Raw genomic sequence first — 20,789 nt, 5'->3', positions numbered from 1 at the left:
TGCAATTAGTGTTTAAGCTTTTTCTTAAGGACTGACATGCTATTGTACTTCCTCCTTTGAGGACTCTGAGTATAAGTACAGCTGGTTGTAGGGTCCACACATTGCAATTGTCGTGAACAAGGACAGTCAACAAGGAACCTTTAATAAAACGATTTACAAACCAGACAAGGTTTTATTTTACACCATTGGCATTTCAACCTACAAGGTTGCACTTTGGGTTTACCTATTTGGCAGAAAAAAAATCCAGAAAAACAAGGCAATAACAAATTATTAACCACAGATTAATTTGGTGTAACATGGCCTCTCGTCATGTTCAGTTGCTTTAAGGGTTTCTTCCATGAAACAGGTTGTATCCATTCAGTCAGTTGAGTTCAGTAGTCCACACACCGTAACAATGTTCCTGAAGTTGTGGGTATACTAAAAAAAGAAAAGAGCTGGTTAGTTGGGTACAACATGACCAACTGTATTAGATACACTTCAGTCGACAAGAATAGTTGATGGCTACGCCCAGGAGTTTCATGGTCAAGTTCCAAGTTGTCACATGCACAAGTACAGTAAAATGCTTAACTTGCAAGCTCTTCCCAGTATTCAGTCAATATCAAAATAGTATAACTTAAAAGCCACGAGAAAAGAAAGGAACATGTAAGCTGTATACAGGGTCAGTGCCAGATTTACAATGTGCAGGGATACTGGATTAGTTGAGGTAGATATGTACATTACATGTAGGCAGGGATTAGGAGAAAGTGACTGGTATCGGGACAGATAATAATAGTAAACAATATGGAAGCAGCATAAGTGGTGGGTGTGTGCAAGAGTGTCATGATGTTCAGGGAAACCTCTTGGTCCTACTGACATGAAAACCAGTCTCACCATTCTACTAGCTCGGCACCAATGATGTCATGGATGTGGTACTTGATCTGGAATTTAACCTGCGAGTTGGTCTGCCTCTCCTCCAGTTCTGCCTTTAAGACTTCGTTATATTTGGACTTCTTAACCATGCCCAGCACAGCTTTACGACCTGGGTCAGGGGGAGGAAGATAGTAAACAGTCAACACTCCATTAGCAAAGTAGTGCTAATAACTTCTTTGTTTGGTAGCTGACCCTGTATTAGGTACTTGGTGAATCTGCCAGAGTTGGGGATGGAGAGCCACCAGCTGCCAGCGTCCCTCACAGTCAGAACCCCCGACTTCACCAGTTGCCTGGGTGGGGGTGGGATATAGCACAAGTTATTAGTGACTCATTTACAATGGAGCAAATGCATCCAAGCAGAGACGTTCAGATACATGAAGAGGATAAGATGCAGCATAGACGACCACCCTCAATATTTTTTTTTTTTTATCTTACACACACAATGCCGGTTTCTTTAACAGAGATCAAGCCTAGACCAGGACTAAAAATCATGTATAATAGAGCATCTCCATTGACATAGCCTTTTAGTTTCAGGACTAGGCTTAATCTGTGTCTGGCAAACAAGCTATAGTAGAAACACATTCAAACAAAGACTTTCAATACATGAAGAGACCAAGATTAATTTGAAAAAAAAAAAAAAAATTCCTCGTACGTTATCTCTGAGTCTGTGAAGAGAAACTCCTTCAGCATTTTGTCTTTGTTGAAGCTCAGGTCATTGCAGGAGGGCAGCACTTTCTCCAGGAATTTATCCACTGTGCCCCGTGTCCCTCTCCCCTCCTCCCCAGCCAGGACTTTAGCCTTGTAGTCTGCAGCGAACACCAACCCAAAGGCTTCGGCGTCAAAGCCCAGCTGGAACATCAACAGCTCTCCCTGTTCCCTCAAGTCACTCTAACAAAGAGATGATGAAAATGAAGATGTTGGACATTAACATAGATGGATCAACCAAGGCAATGGTCTAAATTGACAAATTTGAATATTTCTCCAGGACTAGTAGTGTTCTTTAAACCCGGTCATGGAGACCAACAAAGTGTGGAGGTTTTTAATAGTGCCCAGTACAGTGTCGTCCGGGTTTGGCGGGTGTAGGCCGTCATTGTAAATAAAAATGTGTTCTTAACTGACTTGCCTAGTTAAATAAGGGTTAAATAAAAAAAAATAAAAAAAATTGATTGAGACCACCAGGTTTGAAGAACACTGCTCCAGCAATATTCATTGGGTTTACAAGCTGCCTGTCCACTTGGGTCCTATCATTGTGTATGCTGTAGAGTTGGTGTTTTAGGACAATTTGTGGAAGGGCGTCATTGAAGAGTTTGCGTGGGAATAATGTCATAAGGTCCTGCAGGGTGGCTTTGACGTCCAGTGGTCCCGCTGGGAAAAGAAAGGAGACGGACAACAAGTCAAACATACTGAACACTGACACATTTAGCTAGCTAGCTACATTTAGGTTTGAGAAAAGGCACCTTCTCCATTGTTGACAGCTCCAAACTGCTTCTCATTGCCAACTCTTCGTTTCTTCAATTTAAACGTGTCTGATATAAGGGCCCGTTTTCTGTTCATAACTAAGAGGCATGAAAACATTAACAATTGACATTAACAATCGTTGTGGACTGCTAACGTTAGTGGCTAGCTACAGTAGCTAGTTGTTATTAAGAAGTCAGACAGCAGCATGCTAACGTTCAAATAAATTAGCTTCTAGCCATTTGTCTACTAGGGTAAACTTTATAATAAGGGTATTTTTTACAAAATATTGGTTTGTTTTCCATAAGTATATTCACTAACAATAAAATGGATGTCCATACCTGACTTAAAGTAAGCATTGCTGTAGCAACTCCTTGTCAAACAAGATTTTCCAATCGTTTAAACATTCACCGGACAAAATGATTGTGTCAGAATGACAAGACAGCACCCGACTCCGAAACACACCGCCACCTATCCGTCAGCATCAACTATTACACATCCTGCAAAACAGAAGTAACGTTAGCTAGCTAGCTAGCTAATAAGACGGTGGTGAGTAAATTAACATTTTGTAAAATGAGTTGCATCTGCTTTGCTTTATCAAAACATCAGAAAGTAGCATGCATAACATAATGTAGCATGCATGCAGTTTGTGTTGAAGGGAACTGCTACTAAGTAAAATATTATTGTGCATTTACATCAACTGTTAGCTAGCTAGCTAACTAGCTCGCTAGACTGCTAGCCATGCATTTGCAATGCTGAAGTTACATTGACTGGAGGGTAGTGTAATTTAAAAAAAAATCTGTTATTACATTGATGTAACATATTACAGTATTTATGTAATAACAAATACAGTGATATTAACTATCTAGTCCACATAGCTACCTAATTTAGTTACGCTTGCTTTCAGCCAGTCATATGAGACAGCAGTGGCAGAAACCGAAGGTTTGGGTCCGGTGTCTGTGTTATTGTTGTATACTGTACGTTAGTCACTAGTTAGCTAGCCAGACTGCTTCTGTGGTTTGCATCCCAAAGGAGAGCGATGTCTAAACATTTTCTAGAAAGACTGCAATGTCCATGAATAAATAGGAAGAAGCAATGTGGTTGACCCATTCTGGCTCTCCATCTATCCATCCTGTTCTTCCAGATCAGTTAAAGGTCCAATGCAGACATTTTTTTTTTTTTTTAAATATCAAATCATTTCTGGGTAACAATCAAGTACATTACAGTGATTGTTTTGAATTAAAATGGTCAAAAAGAAACTGAAATAGCTTATTACCAAAGAGCAATTTCTCAAACAAGAATTTTGATAGGAGTGGGGAGGGGAAAAACAACCTCTTCGCAGAGAGGTTTACAACTTCTTCTTCTGTAGGTTTTATGGCAGACTAGAACCCCGAAAGGTGTTTTACCACCACCAACTGGATGGGTTGAAAAACCAAAACCATACATGACAGTGAAAATTAACTTAATCTGCCCAAATAAAAATAGTACATTGACAAGACCAAAACTTGGTCAGGCACGACTCCAACACCATTATTAAGTTTGCCGATGACACAACGGTAGTAGGCCTGATCACCGACAACAACGAGACAGTCTATAGGGAGGAGGTCAGATACCTGGCCGTGTGGTGCCAGGACAACAATCTCTACCTCAACGTGATCAAGACAAAGGAGATGATTGTGGACTACAGGAGCAAGCACGCCCTCATTCTCATTGACGGGGCTGCAGTGGAGCAGGTTGAGAGCTTCAAGTTCCTTGGTGTCCACATCACCAACAAACTAACATGGTCCAAGCACACCAAGACAGTCGTGGTGAGGGCACGACAAAACCTATTCCCCCTCAGGAGACTGAAAAGATTTGGCATGGGTCCTCAGATCCTCAAAAGGTTCAACTGCTGCACCATCAAGAGCATCCTGACTGGTTGCATCACTGCCTGGTATGGCAACTGCTCGGCCTCCGACCGCAAAGCACTACAGAGGGTAGTGCGTACGGCCCAGTACATCACTGGGGCCAAGCTTCCTGCCGTCCAGGACCTCTATACCAGGCGGTGTCAAAGGAAGGCCCAAAAAATTGTCAGACTCCAGCCCCCCTAGTCATAGACTGTTCTCTCTGCTACCGGCAAGCGGTACCAGAGCGCCAAGTCTAGGTCCAAGAGGCTTCTAAACAGCTTCTACCCCAAGCCATAAGACTCCTGAACAACTAATCAAATGGCTACCCAGACTATTTGCATTGTCCCCCCCTCTTTTACACCGCTGCTACTCTCTGTTGTTATCATCTATGGATAGTCACTTTAATAACTCTACCTACATGTACATATTACCTCAACTAACCGGTGCCCCCGCACATTGACTCTGTACCGGTACCCCCTGTGTATAGTCTCGCTATTGTTATTTTACTGCTGCTCTTTAATTACTTGTTACTTTTATTTCTTATTCTTATCCATATTTTTTAAACTAACCAACGCTTGTAAGTAAGCATTTCACTGTAAGTTTGTATTTGGCGCATGTGACTACTAAAATGTTATTTGACTTCCTTCCTTCAAATCTCAATATCTCCCTTCACAGGCTCTAGGGCCTGAGAGGGTGGTACGGCTTGTGACAATACTCCATCCTCCGCTGAGAAATATTTCAATCCCAGGAACCACTCCGCCGCATCCACAATGATATCTATTTTCCTGGACTTTCTCTCCACCTTGGCAGTACCATTAATCACCATAGCTATAAAGGCCACAAAGTCCACCTTCTTAACCTTCAAAATGTCAGGGTCCTGCTGGTGAAAGGCAACCGCTGCAGCCTGCAGTGAAGGCCTTCCACCACCATGGACTCATCAGGAGCACCATTCGAACACTCAACCCTTTTAACAGCTGCTGCATATGAAATGCTCTGGACAGCCCGGACTTTGGCCACCTCATTCTCTTTCACCCTTTTGATGTTCCTGAGCTCACCAGTGCATTCTTTTTTTTAAAGAATGTACCAAATAGTTGATTCGGCCACACCTAATGTTTTTGCTATCTCTCCGATGGGTTTGTTTAGATTTTTCAGCCTAAGGATGGCTTGCTTCACTGGCAGTGACTGCTCTTTGGACTTCATATTGAGGGTTAACAGCAATAGATTCCAAATGCAAATACCACACTTGAAATAAACTCTAAACCTTTTATCTGCTTACTTTTAAATGAACCAATGAGGGAATAACACACACCTGGCCATGGAACAGCTGAACAGCCAATTGTCCAATTACTTTTGGTCCTTTAAAAAAGGGGGATCACATATAAAAAGTGCTGTAATTCCTACACCGTTTACCCGCTTTGGATGTAAATACCCTCAAATGAAAGCTCATATTCATTATTTAATTTCAACTCCAATATGCTGTGGTAGACAGCTAAAATAACAATAATACCTTGGTCAATGTCCAAATATTTATGGACCTGACTGTATCAAATGGATTCTTCAAGATTAGTAATCCGATCAGCTGCTCGTCATTAACAAACCGCACTGCTACAAGATACGAAGGGTCATTCTCAGCCCTGTATGCTATCTTGCTCCATTTTCCATTATTTTGGGCAATATTCAAATTCTCCTTGATTCTACCACCATTAGATTCCCAATCCACATCAGTGTGTCCGCTTCCGCCATCCTTCCTCCTGTCAACAATCTAAGCCAACCCCGTCTGTTTTGCCCCAGGTTTGGAACTCCCTTTTTTATTGGTCTATTAATTAATCTACACCAGGCAGGCTAAAACTCCATCCCACCTAAATAGACTGACATTTCAGGCAGTCTTTCAAACAGCTAAAAGGGCATTATCATTTTTTAATTTCACACACTTCATAGTGTGGAAATATGTAAAAACCACAGGAAAGTCACATTTGGACTGATTTGGGCTTTTAATTAGGAGTAGTATACAAAAAGGAAAGACTGGAAGAGATTGAGTCAGACACAGACTATCAGATTGTTATTTGAATGATTATTAACCAGATATATGTGTTCCCTTCCTAGATCACCATGGACCAACGCCACCAGTCCCACCACAGACAACAACATTCAAACTCCAATCACCACGACAACCACCAGTCAACATTCAAGAGAGACATGGATGACAGTGGGAGAGGTCATTTCCAACACAAGCGCTTCAGACCCGGTCAGAACCATCACCCGGCTGGCCCTTCAACACCCCCATCTAGCCCCCCAACCCAGAGCCTGAGCATACAACGACAGCTGTACGAGAGAGACTTCCCCTTATACAAACAGCCTGTGGAGGTGGGACATTTCTCCCTGGACTCTGAGCGCAGGTTTTTCAATGATGCCCGGCAGCTGCGTTACTACGTGGAGCCGGAGAAGAGTTGTCCTAACTTCGACCTGAGGGACGGGTACAGGAGCCGCTTTGTCAAGAGGGATGACAGGGTGAAGGAGAAACTGGACCACATCCTCAGATGGATCCTGGCAAACAGGTCCAAGCTGCAGTCGAAGGACACAGCTGCTTCTTCTTCCCCATGGTAAGCACCACTAGTGTCAGTTTAAGAGATGTTATTTTGATTGATACATTATTCATCAATAGCAACACCTTTCTGTCTAGTTATACAGATATAGGCCCACTAATTGTCAGTCATCAAGGCCATAAACATTTCAGAATGGGATCAGTTGTGATGGACACAATATTCAATATACACACACTCAATGTCCTCAGTCAATTCTGTGATTCCTAGTCACAAGGAATGACTGTGACTATATTAACCTGTGTGTTCTGAAAGACATGTATTCTTTGATCGACCTCTCCTATCAGTGCATTAGGTGTAGACATTGTGACATGGCGCGGCCACCTAACCAAGCTGTTGACCACGCCTTATGAGACCCGGGAGGGCTGGCTGCTGGCTGTGACCAGGATGGGGGGGACACTGTACATCAGTGAGGTGGAGACGGAGGCTGCACGCCGGGACCGGGAGAACCGCACCGAGAGGCACGAGGAGATGATGTACTGGGGGTACAAATTTGAACAGTACACCTGTGCAGGTAGAGGATGGCTTCTTCTATTCCTCTTTTGCTGTATGCACTGAGTTGTTACAGTACCTTGCAAAAGTATTCATCCCCCTTGGCATTTTTCCTATTTTGTTGCATTACAACCTGTAATTTAAATGGATTTTTATTTGGATTTCATGTAATGGACATACACAAAATAGTCCAAATTGGTGAATTGAAATGAAAAAACAACATGTTTTTAAAAAAAAACTGAAAAGTGATACGTGCATATGTATTCACCCTCTTTGCTATGAAGCCCCTAAATAAGATCTAGTGTAACCAATTACCTTCAGAAGTCACATAATTAGTTAAATAAAGTCCACCTGTGTGCAATCTAAGTGTCACATCATCTGTTGCATGATCTCAGTATATATACACCTGTTCTGAAAGGCCCCAGAGTCTGCAACACCACTAAGCAAGGGGCACCATGAAGACCAAGGAGCACGCCAAACAGGTCAGGGACAAAGTTGTGGAGAAGGACAGAGCAGGGTTGGGTTATAAAAAAGATCAGAAACTTTGAACATCCCATGGAGCACCATTAAATACATTATTAAAAAATGGAAAGAATATGGCACCACAACAAACCTGCCAAGAGAGGGCCACCCACCCAAACTCACGGAGACTCCCCAAACATATGGAAGAAGGTACTCTGGTCAGATGAGACTAAAATTGAGCTTTTTGGCCATCAAGGAAAACACTATGTCTGGCGCAAACCCAACACCTCTTATCACCCCGAGAACAACATCCCCACAGTGAAGCATGGTGGTGGCAGCATCATGATGTGGGGATGTTTTTCATCGGCAGGGACTGGGAAACTGGTCAGAATTGAAGGAATGATGGCTGGCGCTAAATACAGGGAAATTCTTGAGGGAAACCTGTTTCAGTCTTCAAGAGATTTGAGACTGGGACGGAGATTCACCTTCCAGCAGGACAATGACCCTAAGCATACTGCTGAAGCAACACTCGAGTGGTTTAAGGGGAAACATTAAAATGTCTTTGAATGGCCTCAATCCTTTTGAGATTCTGTGGTATGACTTAAAGATTGCTGTACACCAGCGGAACCCATCCATGAAGGAGCTGGAGCAGTTTTGCCTTGAAGAATGGGTAAAAATCCCAGTGGCTAGATGTGCCAAGCTTATAGAGACATACCCCAAGAGACTTGCAGCTGTAATTGCTGCAAAAGTCGGCTCTACAAAGTATTGACTTTGGGGGGGTGAATATTTATGCATGCTCAAGTGGTAGGCATGTTGTGTAAATCAAATGATACAAACCCCCAAAAAAGTAATTTTAATTCCAGGTTGTAAGGCAACAAAATAGGAAAAATGGGAGGTGAATACTTTCGCAAGCCACTGTATGTTGTGGTGGAGTTTCAGATGATTGATTGCTGATGGTTTTTATTGATGGTTTTATATCAATATGACTTGAGATTGGTGTACAGTTCCTGAAAAGCCTACACCCAGAAATGCATAATATTTCTCATACTTGGGATGGTAGTTGGAGGCCTTGGATGGTTTTGAAATGTCTGTAATCTTCTTTCAGATGACGCCCAGAGTCTTCCAGATCCAGGTGGGGTTGTAAACACCAACGAGGCCTTCTGCACTGTAGTCCAGACCCGGCTAGCCGAGCACAGACTGCTGTTCTCTGGCGAGGTGGACTGTCGGGACAAAGACCCCAAGGCCCCGTCTCCTCCAGCCAACTACATCGAGATGAAGACCTCACTGGAAATCTCCACCCCCAAACAACGCAGCAACTTCCACAGGTAAACTATCCCCAGATACGCTCTGCACTAGCCCCCTATTATGGAGACGAATTGCACATCTGCATATCCATATTTTATATCTCTGGATATCTGCAGTTGGGCAATTCCATGTGAACGGAATTTCGCTGAGACTCATATTTTTCTTTAAACTGTATGCCAAACAAAAGCCATTGATTTCAAAGTTTAACAATCCATACAACTGTATGCACACTGACTATGTTGAACAATTTACACAATAAAATAAAATAACATTTACTTGAAAAATTGTGCAGGTGCCAAGTTTGGTAACAGAATTACGGTAAAATCTCCTTCAGTTTTATTCTGTTACCAAACTTTGTATCTGCACAGTTCTTCCTGTATTTGTACAATTCTCAGTGTAAATTGTTAAAAGTCGTCTCTGTGCATAGAGTTGTATGGTTTGTTAAACTTTTAAATGTTTTTTGTTAGACATACATTTTAAAGGGAAAAATCTGAGTCTCAGCGTAATTCCATTGCCATGGAATTGCCCAGTAACCAGCTCTGTTGTCACTGTCTGGTAAAGACATGTTTTGCTGATGAATATACACAGAATGAAACTGGAACCAAGGCTAGCTCCTCACATCTTCAGTTGGAACATTTTCCCAAGAGAGTGAAAATGTGTTTTCTCTCTTGTGTATGTTCTCCATCCAGGTTTAAACTACTAAAGTGGTGGGCCCAGTCCTTTCTTCCTGGGGTACCACGAATCGTAGCTGGTTTCCGTGATCATGACGGAGTGGTTGTGTCTGTGGAGACTTACCACATCTCCAAGATATCTCAGCTTATCAAGGTACGGTTCATGTTTTATTTTCTTCTGAAAAAGAACATACACATTTGTAACAGGTCCCATACCAGAAACCCAGTAGGTCTGTAATATAGGATGCCTATTTTGTGAGTTTAAAAACAATGTGCGTGCTTGTTTGTCCTAAGTGGTTGTCCCTATTCTCTCACACAGAATGAAACCAACTGCTGGAAGCCAACTGTCTGCATGAACTTCTGCTGTGAATTCCTGTCCTTCGTGAAGAGTGTGGTCACAGAAGACAATCCAAGGTGATGCTTGATATGGTTAAGATTATTTTTAAAGTACTTATTTTATTACAGTGCTCCTAACCTTTACTTTCTGCTCCCATGAAAAAAAGCTTAAGAGAACTTGCTATTGCATACAGTCAAGAGTTTCCCTAGAAACGTTCTGACTCCAGTTAACTATGTTATTTCTTTCTGTCAGGGTGGTGCACCTGTTCTCATGGGATCCACACCGAGACGTCACCTACTCCATCCACAGAGACTCTCAGTACTCCTTCCTACCAGACTGGTACGTCAGGGAGATGACCAGTTCAACCAGTCGTGAGACACACCACCACCCACCTCAGACCTGATTCAGAACAAACCTGACAATGGCCTGTATTCACAAAGCGTCTCAGAGTAAGAGTGCTGATCTAGAATCAGGTCCCTCATCCTATTCATTATGATTTAGTAGGCAAAACTGAGCCTAGATCAGCACTCCTACTCTGATATGCTTTATGCGTACAGGCCAAGGTTTTCACCTTACACCAGTATGGACTTGAAGCAATACTTTAACGCTGAAACCTGTTATTTGATAATGAAGTAGAAACACACCAAGCGCCCTGAAGGAGTAGGTGGGTTCTGACGGGTTGGTTTTTGACGATAAAGAAAGCCATTTTATTGAACTTCCATTTTCCTCCCAGAGTGGCTGAGTTATATAGTGTGGATCAGCATGGACTTTAGCATTCACAAACCAGCTTTTGGGACTTCCTCACAAATGGTGTCCAGGTTTACAGAAAACATGTCTTTCCTAATGGTTTGTTGTCTTTTTTTTAATGTGAAGTATTTACGTTTTTCACCTCATCTCTGATTTGTATTATTTTTTTTTTTATTACAAAATTCAGTGATTTGAATGTAACAGTTGCGGTTTGAAGTGTCTGCTCTGAAACTGTCGAACAATAGTACCATAACAAGATTTCATTTCCCAATCAAACCTTTTTAAAATTAACCCCATGGGCATATCGATCACTTACCATGTTCTTTTCTGAAGTACATTAATTAAATTATGCCACATTAAAAAAAAAAAAACATATGCACTGTAAGAACATCAATATTGCATAAGCAGTTTTAACCAAAGTTTTCATGGAAACTGTCCAGTGTCAGAATGCATTGTCCTTTGTCCTATAATAAATTACACCTTCATTGAATGAAGCATTGACAATGTCGCAGATGGTAGAAAACATCCCAGGTAAAAGTTTGATTCTACAATGCAGTTGTGCTGAATGGAATTAACTAAAAAAAAACACAATTTGCTCTGTGAAGATGTTAATCTGTCATAGCTTTCATTTATTTCAATGCCATTTACAGAATTATTATTAATTTAAAATCTGCAGGATGCATACTAGTCTGAGTTGTCCATGAATTCCAAGGCACATCTTGTCATGTCCTACTGTATGTCCTTAATCATTCCTCAAGTCAGAAGTGGAAATAGACTGTTATAACCACATACAGTGCATTCTGAAATTACTCAGACCCCTTGAATCTTTCCACATTTTGTTACAGCCTTATTCTAAAATTGATTAAATTGTTTTTCCCCCCCTCAAGCTACACACAAAACCCCACAATGACAAAGCAAAAACAGGTTTAGAAATGTATAACTAATAAAAAAATATTCAGATCCTTTACTCAGTACTTTGTTGAAGCACCTTTGGCAGCGATTACAGCCTCGAGTCTTCTTTGGGATGACGCTACAAAATTGGCACACCTGTATTTGGGGAGTTTCTCCCATTCTTCTCTGCAGATCCTCTCAAGCTCGGTCAGGTTGGATGGGGAGCGTTGCTGCACAGCTATTTTCAGGTCTCTCCAGAGATGCTCATCCAGGCTCTGGCTGGGCCACTCGAGGACATTCAGAGACTTGTCTCGAAGCCACTCCTGCATTGTCTTGGCTGTGTGCTTATGGTCATTGTCCTGTTGGAATGTAAACCTTCTCCCCAGTCTGAGGTCCTGAGCACTCTGGAGCAGGTTATCATCAAAGATCTCTCTGTACTTTGCTCCGTTCATCTTTCCCTTGATCCTGACTAGTCTCCCAGTCTCTGCTACTGAAAAACATCCCCACAGCATGATGCTGCCACCACCATGCTTCAACGTAGGGATGCCAGGTTTCCTCCAGACTGAACTCTTTGGCCTGAATGCCAAGTGTCACATCTTGGTTTCATCAGACCAGAGAATCTTGTTTCTCATGGTCTGAGAGTCCTTTAGGTGCCTTTTGGCAAACTCCAAGCAGGCTGTGCCTTTTACTGAGTGGCTTCCGTCTGGCCACTCTACCGTAAAGGCCTGACTGGTGGAGTGCTGCAGAGATGGTTGTCCTTCTGGAAGGTTCTCCCATCTCCACAGAGGAAGTCTGGAGCTCTGTCAGAGTGACCATCGGGTTCTTGGTCACCTCCCTGACCAAGGCCCTTCTCCCCCGATTGCTCAGTTTGGCCAGCTCTAGGAAGTGTCTTGGTGGTTCCAAACTTCTTCCATTTAAGAATGATGGAGGCCACTGTGTTCTTGGGGACCTTCAATGCTGCAGACATTTTTTAGTACCCTTCTCCAGACCTGTGCCTCGACACAATCCTGTCTCAGTGCTCTACGGACAATTCTTTCGACCTCATGGCTTGGTTTTTGCTGACATGCACTGTCAACTGTGGGACCTTATATAGACAGGTGTGTGCCTTTCCAAATCATGCCCAATCAATTGAATTTACCACAGGTGGACTCCAATCAGGTTATAGAAATATCTCAAGGATGATCAATGGAAACAGGATGCACCTGAGTACAATTCCGAGTCTCATAGCAAAGGGTCTGAATAGTTACGTAAATAAGGTATGTTTTTTAAATACATTTGCAGAAACTTCTAAAAACCTGTTTTCGCTTTGTCGTCATGGGGTATTGTGTGTAGATTGAGGGGGGGGGGAATATTGAATACATTTTAGAATAAGGCTCCTGATTGGCGCAGCCGTCTGAGGCACTGCATCTCAGTGCAAGAGGCGTCACTGCAGTCCCTGGTTCGAATCCAGGCTGCATCACATTCGGCTGTGATTGTGAGTCCCATAGGGTGGCGCACAATTGGCCCAGCGTCTTCCGATTTTGGCCATGGTAGGCCGTCATGGTAAATAAGAATTTGTTCTTAACTGACTTGCCTAGTTAAATAGATTTAAAAAATTACGTAACAAAATGTGTAAAGCGTCAAGGGGTCTGAATACTTTCCGAATGCACTGTAAGTCAGAATTTCTGTGCAACAAAGATATAGTAAAATGTAGAGAAGCAGTTATTATAACTTGTAGAATGTATTGCTGTGAAAGACAGTCAGCTTTCTTAGTACAGGTCACATACTGTTCATATCATTCTGAACATCCAATCTCTACATACATAGCCTACTGTCTAGGCTAAGCAAGGCAGCAGATTATGGGTTGTATGAACTACTGATTTTAAGACATAACAGATTTGACTACTGATCAGCACAGTCTGTACGTGATGTGTGTCATCAGTCTTTACAGTGCTATCAACAGATCTGGTCCATCACCATCGCTAGTTCCTAGGTTTGGAGGCACTTAGCATTAAAAAAAAGTACAGGCTCAAGAATTCCAGTGAACAATGACAACAACATTACAGATTGCAAAATGTTGCAGTGAAATTATAATTATCACCGCCAAATGTACATGTAGTGATTTTTGTAGTTGGTCCATTTTCATTTAACTAGTTTAGATTTTAATATAAACCCCTTCACATGTTCTGTGCAAGTTAAGTAGACAAGATATATTCCAAGATAGCATAGAAAATGTATACTATGCGTTTCAATTTGGAAAAATGTTGATCCAATCTAGAGATTAAGATTATTTATCTAAATGTAAAAAATGTGTATTTGATTTCTCTACAGACAGACCCAACCAACTCTCCTTTTCATCTTGGTTATGTTCATTAGGGCACAAAACATTAGTGCAACGTAAAATGAAAATGAGGGTTTCTTATTGGACAAGTTCATGTAATGCCTCCCTGTTTCAGTCCGGGTGGTGCCTAATGAAGACAAACCTGTTGAGCAGCAATGAAGTAAAACTAACTGAACATTCCTGGCTACAGTTTTGTGAAACATGACGTAACACTCATCTTATACTGACACCCTAAATAAATAAAAGTAGCCTTTTGTCTTGCAGACATTTTTCTAGGTTAAACTCTTATGGTAAACCAGTATTTTAATAATAACTAGGGCCCAGAGTTGTTCCTTGTTAGGTGGTTGGGGAAAACTTGTTTTAAATAAGAGAAGCATTTAGAATAATCATTATTGTATTCTGAATTAAATCATAAGACTGTGAGAAATGGTTGACTGGCTTCATTAAAAGGCAATACAAGGTAAATATTTCAGGAGTAAAAATAAAATAAAAATGAGATCCACTTCTAGTACGTAATTGAAGCCAAGATTTGTTTGTTGTATTGGACGCGAATGTACATTATGTATGACGACTCAGAAAACTCAAGTCATACAAAACACTGATAGCATCCAGTTTTTTCTGTCCTGTGCCAATAGTGCGTACCGCAGATGGCCAAGCATAGGCTATTCAGCACATACAGTTGAAGTCGGAAGTTTACATACTTAGGTTGGAGTCATTAAAACTCGTTTCACACACTCCACAAATTTCTTGTTAACAAACTATAGTTTTGGCAAGTCGGTTAGGACATCTACTTTGTGTATGACAAGTCATTTTTCCAACAATTGTTTGCAGACAGATTATTTAATTTATAATTCACTGTATCACAATTCCAGTGGGTCAGAAGTTTACATACACTAAGTTGACTGTGCCTTTAAACAGCTTGGAAAATTCCAGAAAATTATGTCATGGCTTTAGAAGCTTCTGATAAATGATGTCAATTAGCCTGAGTCAATTGGAGGTGTACCTGTGGATGTATTTCAAGGCCTACCTTCAAACTCAGTGCCTCTTTGCTTGACATCATGGGAAAATCAAAAGAAATTAGCCAAGACTTCAGAAAATAAATTGTAGACCTCCACAAGTCTGGGTCATCCTTGGGAGCAATTTCCAAATGCCTGAAGGTACCACGTTCATCTGTACAAACATTAGTACGCAAGTATAAACACCATGGGACCACGCAGCCATCATACCGCTCAGGAAGGAGATGCGTTCGGTCTCCTAGAGATTAACGCATTTTGGTGCGAAAAGTGCAAATCAATCCCAGAACAGCAAAGGACCTTGTGAAGATGCTGGAGGAAACCGGTACAAAAGTACCTATATCCACAGTAAAACGAGTCCTATATTGACATAACCTGAAAGGCCACTCAGCAAGGAAGAAGCCACTGCTCCAAAACTGGCATAAAAAAAGCCAGACTACGGTTTGCAACTGCACATGGGGACAAAGATTGTACTTTTTGGAGAAATGTCCTCTGGTCTGATGAAACAAAAATAGAACTGTTTGGCCATAATGATAATCATTATGTTTGGAGGAAAAAGGGGGAGGCTTGCAAGCCGAAGAACACCATCCCAACCGTGAAGCATGGGGGTGGCAGCATCATGTTGTGGGGGTGCTTTGCGGCAGGAGGGACTGATACACTTCACAAAATAGATGGCATCATGAGGATGGAAAATGTGGATATATTGAAGCAACATCTCAAGACATCAGTCAGGAAGTTCAAGCTTGGTCGCAAATGGGTCTTCCAAATGGATAATGACCCCAAGCATACTTCCAAAGTTGTGGAAAAATGGCTTAAGGACAACAAAGTCAAGGTATTGGAGTGGCAATCACAAAGCACTGACCTCAATCCTATAGAATATTTGTAGGCAGAACTGAAAAAGCATGTGCGAGCAAGGAGGCCTACAAACCTGACTCAGTTACACCAGCTCTGTCAGGAGGAATGGGCCAAAATTCACCCAACTTATTGTGGGAAGCTTGTGGAAGGCTACCCAAAACGTTTAAAGACAATGCTACCAAATACTAATTGAGTGCATGTAAACTTCTGACCCACTGGGAATGTGATAAAAGAAATAAAAGCTGAAATAAATCACTATTATTCTGACATTTCACATTCTTAAAATAAAGTGGTGATCCTAACTGACCTAATACAGGGAATTTTTAAGATTAAATGTCAGGAATTGTGAGTTTAAATGTATTTGGCTAAGGTGTATATAAACTTCCAACCTCAACTGTAGGCACCAAACTGTCACAGCCAGCTGAGAAATCAACACCTACTTTTCAAGAGCAGTAACATCTCTCCGGAAAGGGTTTGCAGTGGTCTTAACGAAGGGCTGAAGGAACACTGTTAAAGATACAGAGTTTTAAATAGAATAGTCATGTTTGCAAATGCCTTGATGCTTCACTCAAGCCCTCAACGTTCTTGAGAATATTGCTCTTCACTAGCTTGGGCATTGTCCAAGCTTTAAGCAAATAGTTGTTTGGCATCGTCTTGCTGAACAACTATTTGGCAAGACAACGTCTAAGCCAAAAGGAGTTGGCTAGTAAAACTGCTAGTTATCAGCACTCCAAAGTAATAGGGGTGGAGAAAGCATAACAAGCTTCAAATGTAATGCCATTCATTCAGGTATAATACAATTGCCACAGAATGCATATGCTAGACAGTTATGGCACCTCCTATAAGACCATGTACAACCATTTCCAGAGAGATTCACCCATATTGTCATCGTAGGGAAGACATATGAATACTGTATGTGGAATAACCCCCTGAGTGTAAGGGGAAAAGTGGAGAGACACCATCTCTGGTTGAGGTGTATGTTGGGATTGAGGAAAGGGAAGTTGGGATGGGGAGTCAGTAGCCCAGTGGTCACCAACCCTCATCTTGGGGACAGGTGTGTAGGGTTTTGTCATAACCCATTGCTAAACACACCTAAATCAAGTTCCAGATATGTGGTAATATCTATAGGTCAATCTGAACGTTGAACCAGGGGTTTCATCGCTGGGCAGGAACAAAACCCGGGACCAGGGTGGGTGGTGACCACTGTTGTATAGCCAGTGCAGGTTGAGGTCTAGGGGCTAGCTCACACCTCAGTGCTTCAGTTTCTTGTTGATGCCCATGACCTTGAAGGTGGCTGCGGTGATCTTCTCGTACACCACAAACATGAGGGCTGCCGTTAGTACCGTCTGGAGCAGTTTGGCCTCCAGGCCTTTGTATAAGCCCAGCACACCATGCCTCCTGCAGGGGAGAGGACAGGGAGGGAACACGTCGATGGATCAACACAAGATGAACTCATTGGCACAAGATGGTCTGAAAATGTCCCACCACATTGCAGTAGTCAGACTGTTGAGACGCAAGAGTTCCATTGTGTGTGTGATCTACTCACTTGATTCTGTCCATAAGTAGGTAGACTATGTTTCGGAGACTGCCCAGTAGACCTCCCTTGCCCTCAGCTTTGTGCTGCCCAAACTGGGGGGAGAGAAAGACCGTAATTTAATCAACAAAATGAGCTGTGAGTACAGGAAATATGGACTTATTTTACTGAGCAGTACACATAATCATGATATCAGACACAGTTTGATGGGTAACTTTGGGGAAACACTGCTATGAGTGTTCAGTTAGCAGGTGTGTGCGTTTATAGATACACATGCAAACTTGTGTATTTTTTTACCCTTAGAATGGCCTGGACGGTCTGCAGGGGATACGTCGCCGTGGTAGCGATGGCCTTGGCCACAGCTCCAATGAGAAAGATCTCTGCTGATGTAATCTAGGAGCAGACAAAAACAAAACAAAGGCTTAAAAACTTTCAGCATGACTGACACTCAGACACGCCACAGAGGTGTGAAAGCTGGCTCCCTCCTCTCCTTCCCTCACCTTCCTCCCTCCTCGGCCTGCTCTCCTCTTCATGGCTTCATAGAACATGAACACGACTGCAGGGTTGAAGACCAGCACCAGAGAAGGCAGTGTACCGTTCCAAAGAGTCCCCACTCCCTCGCTGGCTATGATCTGCGAGAAAGCATCTGCAATCGAAAACACATTGTATGATGAGAGTAAGTCACATTTTATTAGTACTGAAAAGAGACAACAGTGAATAACACACACCAAAGATGCCTCTGTAGTGGGTCTGCTGGAGGTCTTCGTTCCTGAACTTTGCCCCTTGCAGCTTGAGCTGGGTGTTGACCACCCACATGGGCGTGGTCAGGAGCACGTTGACTGCCCCTGGGGGAGAAACACACAACACGGGCAACAGAAAGACATTTAAATACATTTCAATATGGAGGTCAAATCTACTTTCTTCAATGAATCTCTGTTAACCACCTGTCAGACTCCCCTTCCCTAATAACTACATCAATGACTTAGACTCCATCAAAATAGGTGGCAGTAGGTTGATAGTGACTTAGCCATTACCACTAAAAGGTCCCTGTTCGGTCCTCCTACCTGAGATGAAGCCCATGAGGAGGTCTTTTCCTGGTCTGGACCGGCCCTGATTACCCACCATGACTTTCTTCAGTGTGTTGAAGATGTAGAAGTAGACGAAGTTGGAGCAGCACAGACTGGAGATGACTGGGAACCAGCCTCTGTACAGAGACAACCTGGGAGGGGAGAGGAGAGAGACCAGGGAAATACGCAAAGTAAGTCATTGAGCCATGGGAACCCAGGACTAGGAGTTTTTCCTGTGCATTTGATCTGACTGGGGAAAACTCCTGGCCCAACACATAAAAGTAGTCATAGAAATACAATGGATGGAATGGACATATCATGGAACATTGCTTTGAACTGAAAGGAATGGCCATTCTACTACTCTAGATCTATGGGTACAACAGCATAGTGAAAGCCCTGTATGCGGTGGTACGAGGCCAGCTTTCCTTTCCAATCAATTGATTTGAGCAATCGAAGGTGGATTATAAATTGTAGTAAAGTATGTGTACAGTTCCATACAATACTCACAGGCCTTCCTCCTTTGCTATTTCAGCCAGGAGAATGGCAGTCGATTTGGACTTCCGATTCTCATCCACTACAAAAGAAAAGGAAGGCAGAAAAGGGATTGTCATTTTCTTACATTATTGTAACATTGTAAGTAGTCTGCAGCTCTGGTATGCTCATGCAATGGTAAGGTCTCTCTTGTCAATGTTTCCACTTCTATATATCCATCACTCATTTCCTTGTGAACTCACTGACCCTTGGGTGCAGAGACCAACGTTATAGCAGACAAGTATGGCCACAATGACAACAAAGATGGTGGTATATAGTGACTGCTGATAACCAATTACTCTACAACTCACCCTGAAGTCTGATCCTCGCTGTATCCAAAGGAAAGAAGACGGACATCGCCTTCATGCTACCCTAGAAGCAAATGCATTATGATATATAGGATATAGACGGGTAGTTAAACCTAAGTTACACGACAAATTCACAAAGTTGATACAATCTGACACAGTATGCTAACTAACAAACTAGCTAGAGGCACCGGTTGTAACATTTCAGTGTAGTTATTCGAACGTTTTGGCATTGTCTTTATTATTAAAGGACTGTTCATGCATAGGCAAACTACGTTGAGATGTCCTTACCACTGCACCTGCCACGGCGTGTACCAGTGTCTCATAAGACAAAAGGTTGATCGCTGAGGCACCATTGTCAGACATCTGATTCTTCAGGGGCGCAGAGCTTTGATCTGCCGATATTAGCCAAATGCCAAATCTATCGTCGGTCAGCAACTGCAGAGCACCCTGGTTGAGTTTCTTGCGGTGAGACTGGTTGTGGTGGAGTAAGTTTACCTGCTGTCATTCCATGCTGAGTGACTTTTGTGTACTCCGACAGTGCCAAAAATAAGGCACATTTCGTTGTGGAGATTTCTGTTTCCTAATAACTCAGTTTGGTGGTGCAGTCAGTCAGAGTTCAGAAACGCTCTAAAGGGCGATACTGCCATCTACTGGAATGGAATACTATAGGCCACCTGAGACTAGCGCGGCTTTCCTTTTGCGTATGAGTTCAAAAGCGCGCCCAGCCAGGTATGGCCACTGTCCAGGGGCGGAAATCCCGGGGGGGACACGACCCCCCCATCCTTGGAAAAATATGATTTGTCCCCCCCCAATAAATTACTGAAACATAACTATGTAATTTAAATAATATTAAGCAATGAAAGCAATTGTGCTGATTATAGACACTTAATAGCGCGTTTTTAAGTTTCAAAAGATTGCTACCCCCCCACCCTTTGCCTCACAATGTTTTGATCCACTGCCAGTTCCTCAGTTGGCAAGGTAACAGAGGGGTCTTATCTACTGTCTGAAAGGCACTCAATGAGCGTAACTGAAGTGAGGTTAATCCAGTCAATCGCGCACACACACTAGCTGAATATGCAGAGCTAGCGAGCAAATATTAACTATTAAGCTAGCTAGTACCTATTCCATTTATGTGGCCTCGTCAAAGATGGAATCTTTGCTATCGTCAATTTATTCCAAGATCAGCATGTAGATGATGTAAGTTAGTGCTTCAAAGTCCCTGCGATAAGGTTAGCGATAAACTGAAGTCCAAACTGAACTACACTCTCTTCTACCATTGTCTTAAATATATTTAATGGTCTCGTTGCAAAAGCTAAATTGTCGCAAGGGAACTTTTCTTTCTTTCTTTTATTTCACCTTTATTTAACCCGGGTAGCAAAGATTATAGCAAACACCACTGAAACGGA

The 20,789-nt window shown here is 42.4% G+C and overlaps 3 protein-coding genes across 4 annotated transcripts; 1 reads left to right on the top strand and 2 right to left on the bottom strand.

Moving 5' to 3' along the window:
* Positions 1–121: 121 nt before the first annotated feature.
* Positions 122–2,838, bottom strand: LOC115171653 (serine/threonine-protein kinase 19). The gene is made up of 7 exons (XM_029728663.1): positions 2,706–2,838; positions 2,367–2,465; positions 2,129–2,274; positions 1,562–1,797; positions 1,102–1,199; positions 871–1,018; positions 122–417 (listed from the first exon to the last, which is right to left on the bottom strand). Exons 2-7 carry the CDS (start codon positions 2,461–2,463, stop codon positions 372–374), a joined length of 771 nt encoding a protein of 256 aa, XP_029584523.1. The 5' UTR covers positions 2,464–2,465; positions 2,706–2,838; the 3' UTR covers positions 122–371.
* On the top strand, positions 2,825–11,476 carry LOC115171652 (decapping and exoribonuclease protein). 2 transcript variants are annotated; one of them, XM_029728661.1, is made up of 7 exons: positions 2,825–2,913; positions 6,354–6,850; positions 7,138–7,364; positions 8,910–9,129; positions 9,799–9,934; positions 10,100–10,194; positions 10,370–11,459. In XM_029728661.1, exons 2-7 carry the CDS (start codon positions 6,360–6,362, stop codon positions 10,518–10,520), a joined length of 1,320 nt encoding a protein of 439 aa, XP_029584521.1. In that variant the 5' UTR covers positions 2,825–2,913; positions 6,354–6,359; the 3' UTR covers positions 10,521–11,459. The 2 variants fall into 2 exon arrangements, with proteins under 2 accessions (XP_029584521.1, XP_029584522.1); XM_029728662.1 differs by lacking the exon at positions 2,825–2,913 and adding an exon at positions 5,741–6,041 and having other exon boundaries at positions 10,370–11,476.
* Positions 11,477–16,710: 5,234 nt separating this feature from the next.
* Positions 16,711–19,991, bottom strand: LOC115171651 (peroxisomal membrane protein PMP34). The gene is made up of 9 exons (XM_029728660.1): positions 19,672–19,991; positions 19,387–19,447; positions 19,052–19,118; positions 18,542–18,696; positions 18,206–18,322; positions 17,978–18,123; positions 17,775–17,870; positions 17,490–17,572; positions 16,711–17,341 (listed from the first exon to the last, which is right to left on the bottom strand). Exons 1-9 carry the CDS (start codon positions 19,744–19,746, stop codon positions 17,194–17,196), a joined length of 948 nt encoding a protein of 315 aa, XP_029584520.1. The 5' UTR covers positions 19,747–19,991; the 3' UTR covers positions 16,711–17,193.
* Positions 19,992–20,789: the final 798 nt, after the last annotated feature.

Source organism: Salmo trutta, chromosome 32 (assembly GCF_901001165.1).
Source record: "Salmo trutta chromosome 32, fSalTru1.1, whole genome shotgun sequence".
NCBI lineage: Eukaryota > Metazoa > Chordata > Actinopteri > Salmoniformes > Salmonidae > Salmo > Salmo trutta.
This window is presented reverse-complemented; position numbering and strand designations above follow the sequence as displayed.

Excerpts from the sequence above, each read along its gene's own strand:
- LOC115171653 (XM_029728663.1), bottom strand. The coding sequence starts at position 2,463 with ATGAACAGAAAACGGGCCCTTATATCAGACACGTTTAAATTGAAGAAA. Across the intron at positions 2,275-2,366 it reads AGCTGTCAACAATGGAGAAG|CGGGACCACTGGACGTCAAA; the intron begins GTGCCTTTTCTC and ends TTCTTTTCCCAG. Across the intron at positions 1,019-1,101 it reads CACCAAGTACCTAATACAGG|GTCGTAAAGCTGTGCTGGGC; the intron begins GTCAGCTACCAA and ends CCCCTGACCCAG.
- LOC115171652 (XM_029728662.1), top strand. The coding sequence starts at position 6,360 with ATGGACCAACGCCACCAGTCCCACCACAGACAACAACATTCAAACTCC. Across the intron at positions 7,365-8,909 it reads TGAACAGTACACCTGTGCAG|ATGACGCCCAGAGTCTTCCA; the intron begins GTAGAGGATGGC and ends ATCTTCTTTCAG. Across the intron at positions 10,195-10,369 it reads GTCACAGAAGACAATCCAAG|GGTGGTGCACCTGTTCTCAT; the intron begins GTGATGCTTGAT and ends TCTTTCTGTCAG.
- LOC115171651 (XM_029728660.1), bottom strand. The coding sequence starts at position 19,746 with ATGTCTGACAATGGTGCCTCAGCGATCAACCTTTTGTCTTATGAGACA. Across the intron at positions 19,119-19,386 it reads AGCGAGGATCAGACTTCAGG|TGGATGAGAATCGGAAGTCC; the intron begins GTGAGTTGTAGA and ends TTTCTTTTGTAG. Across the intron at positions 17,342-17,489 it reads CTACTTATGGACAGAATCAA|GAGGCATGGTGTGCTGGGCT; the intron begins GTGAGTAGATCA and ends TCTCCCCTGCAG.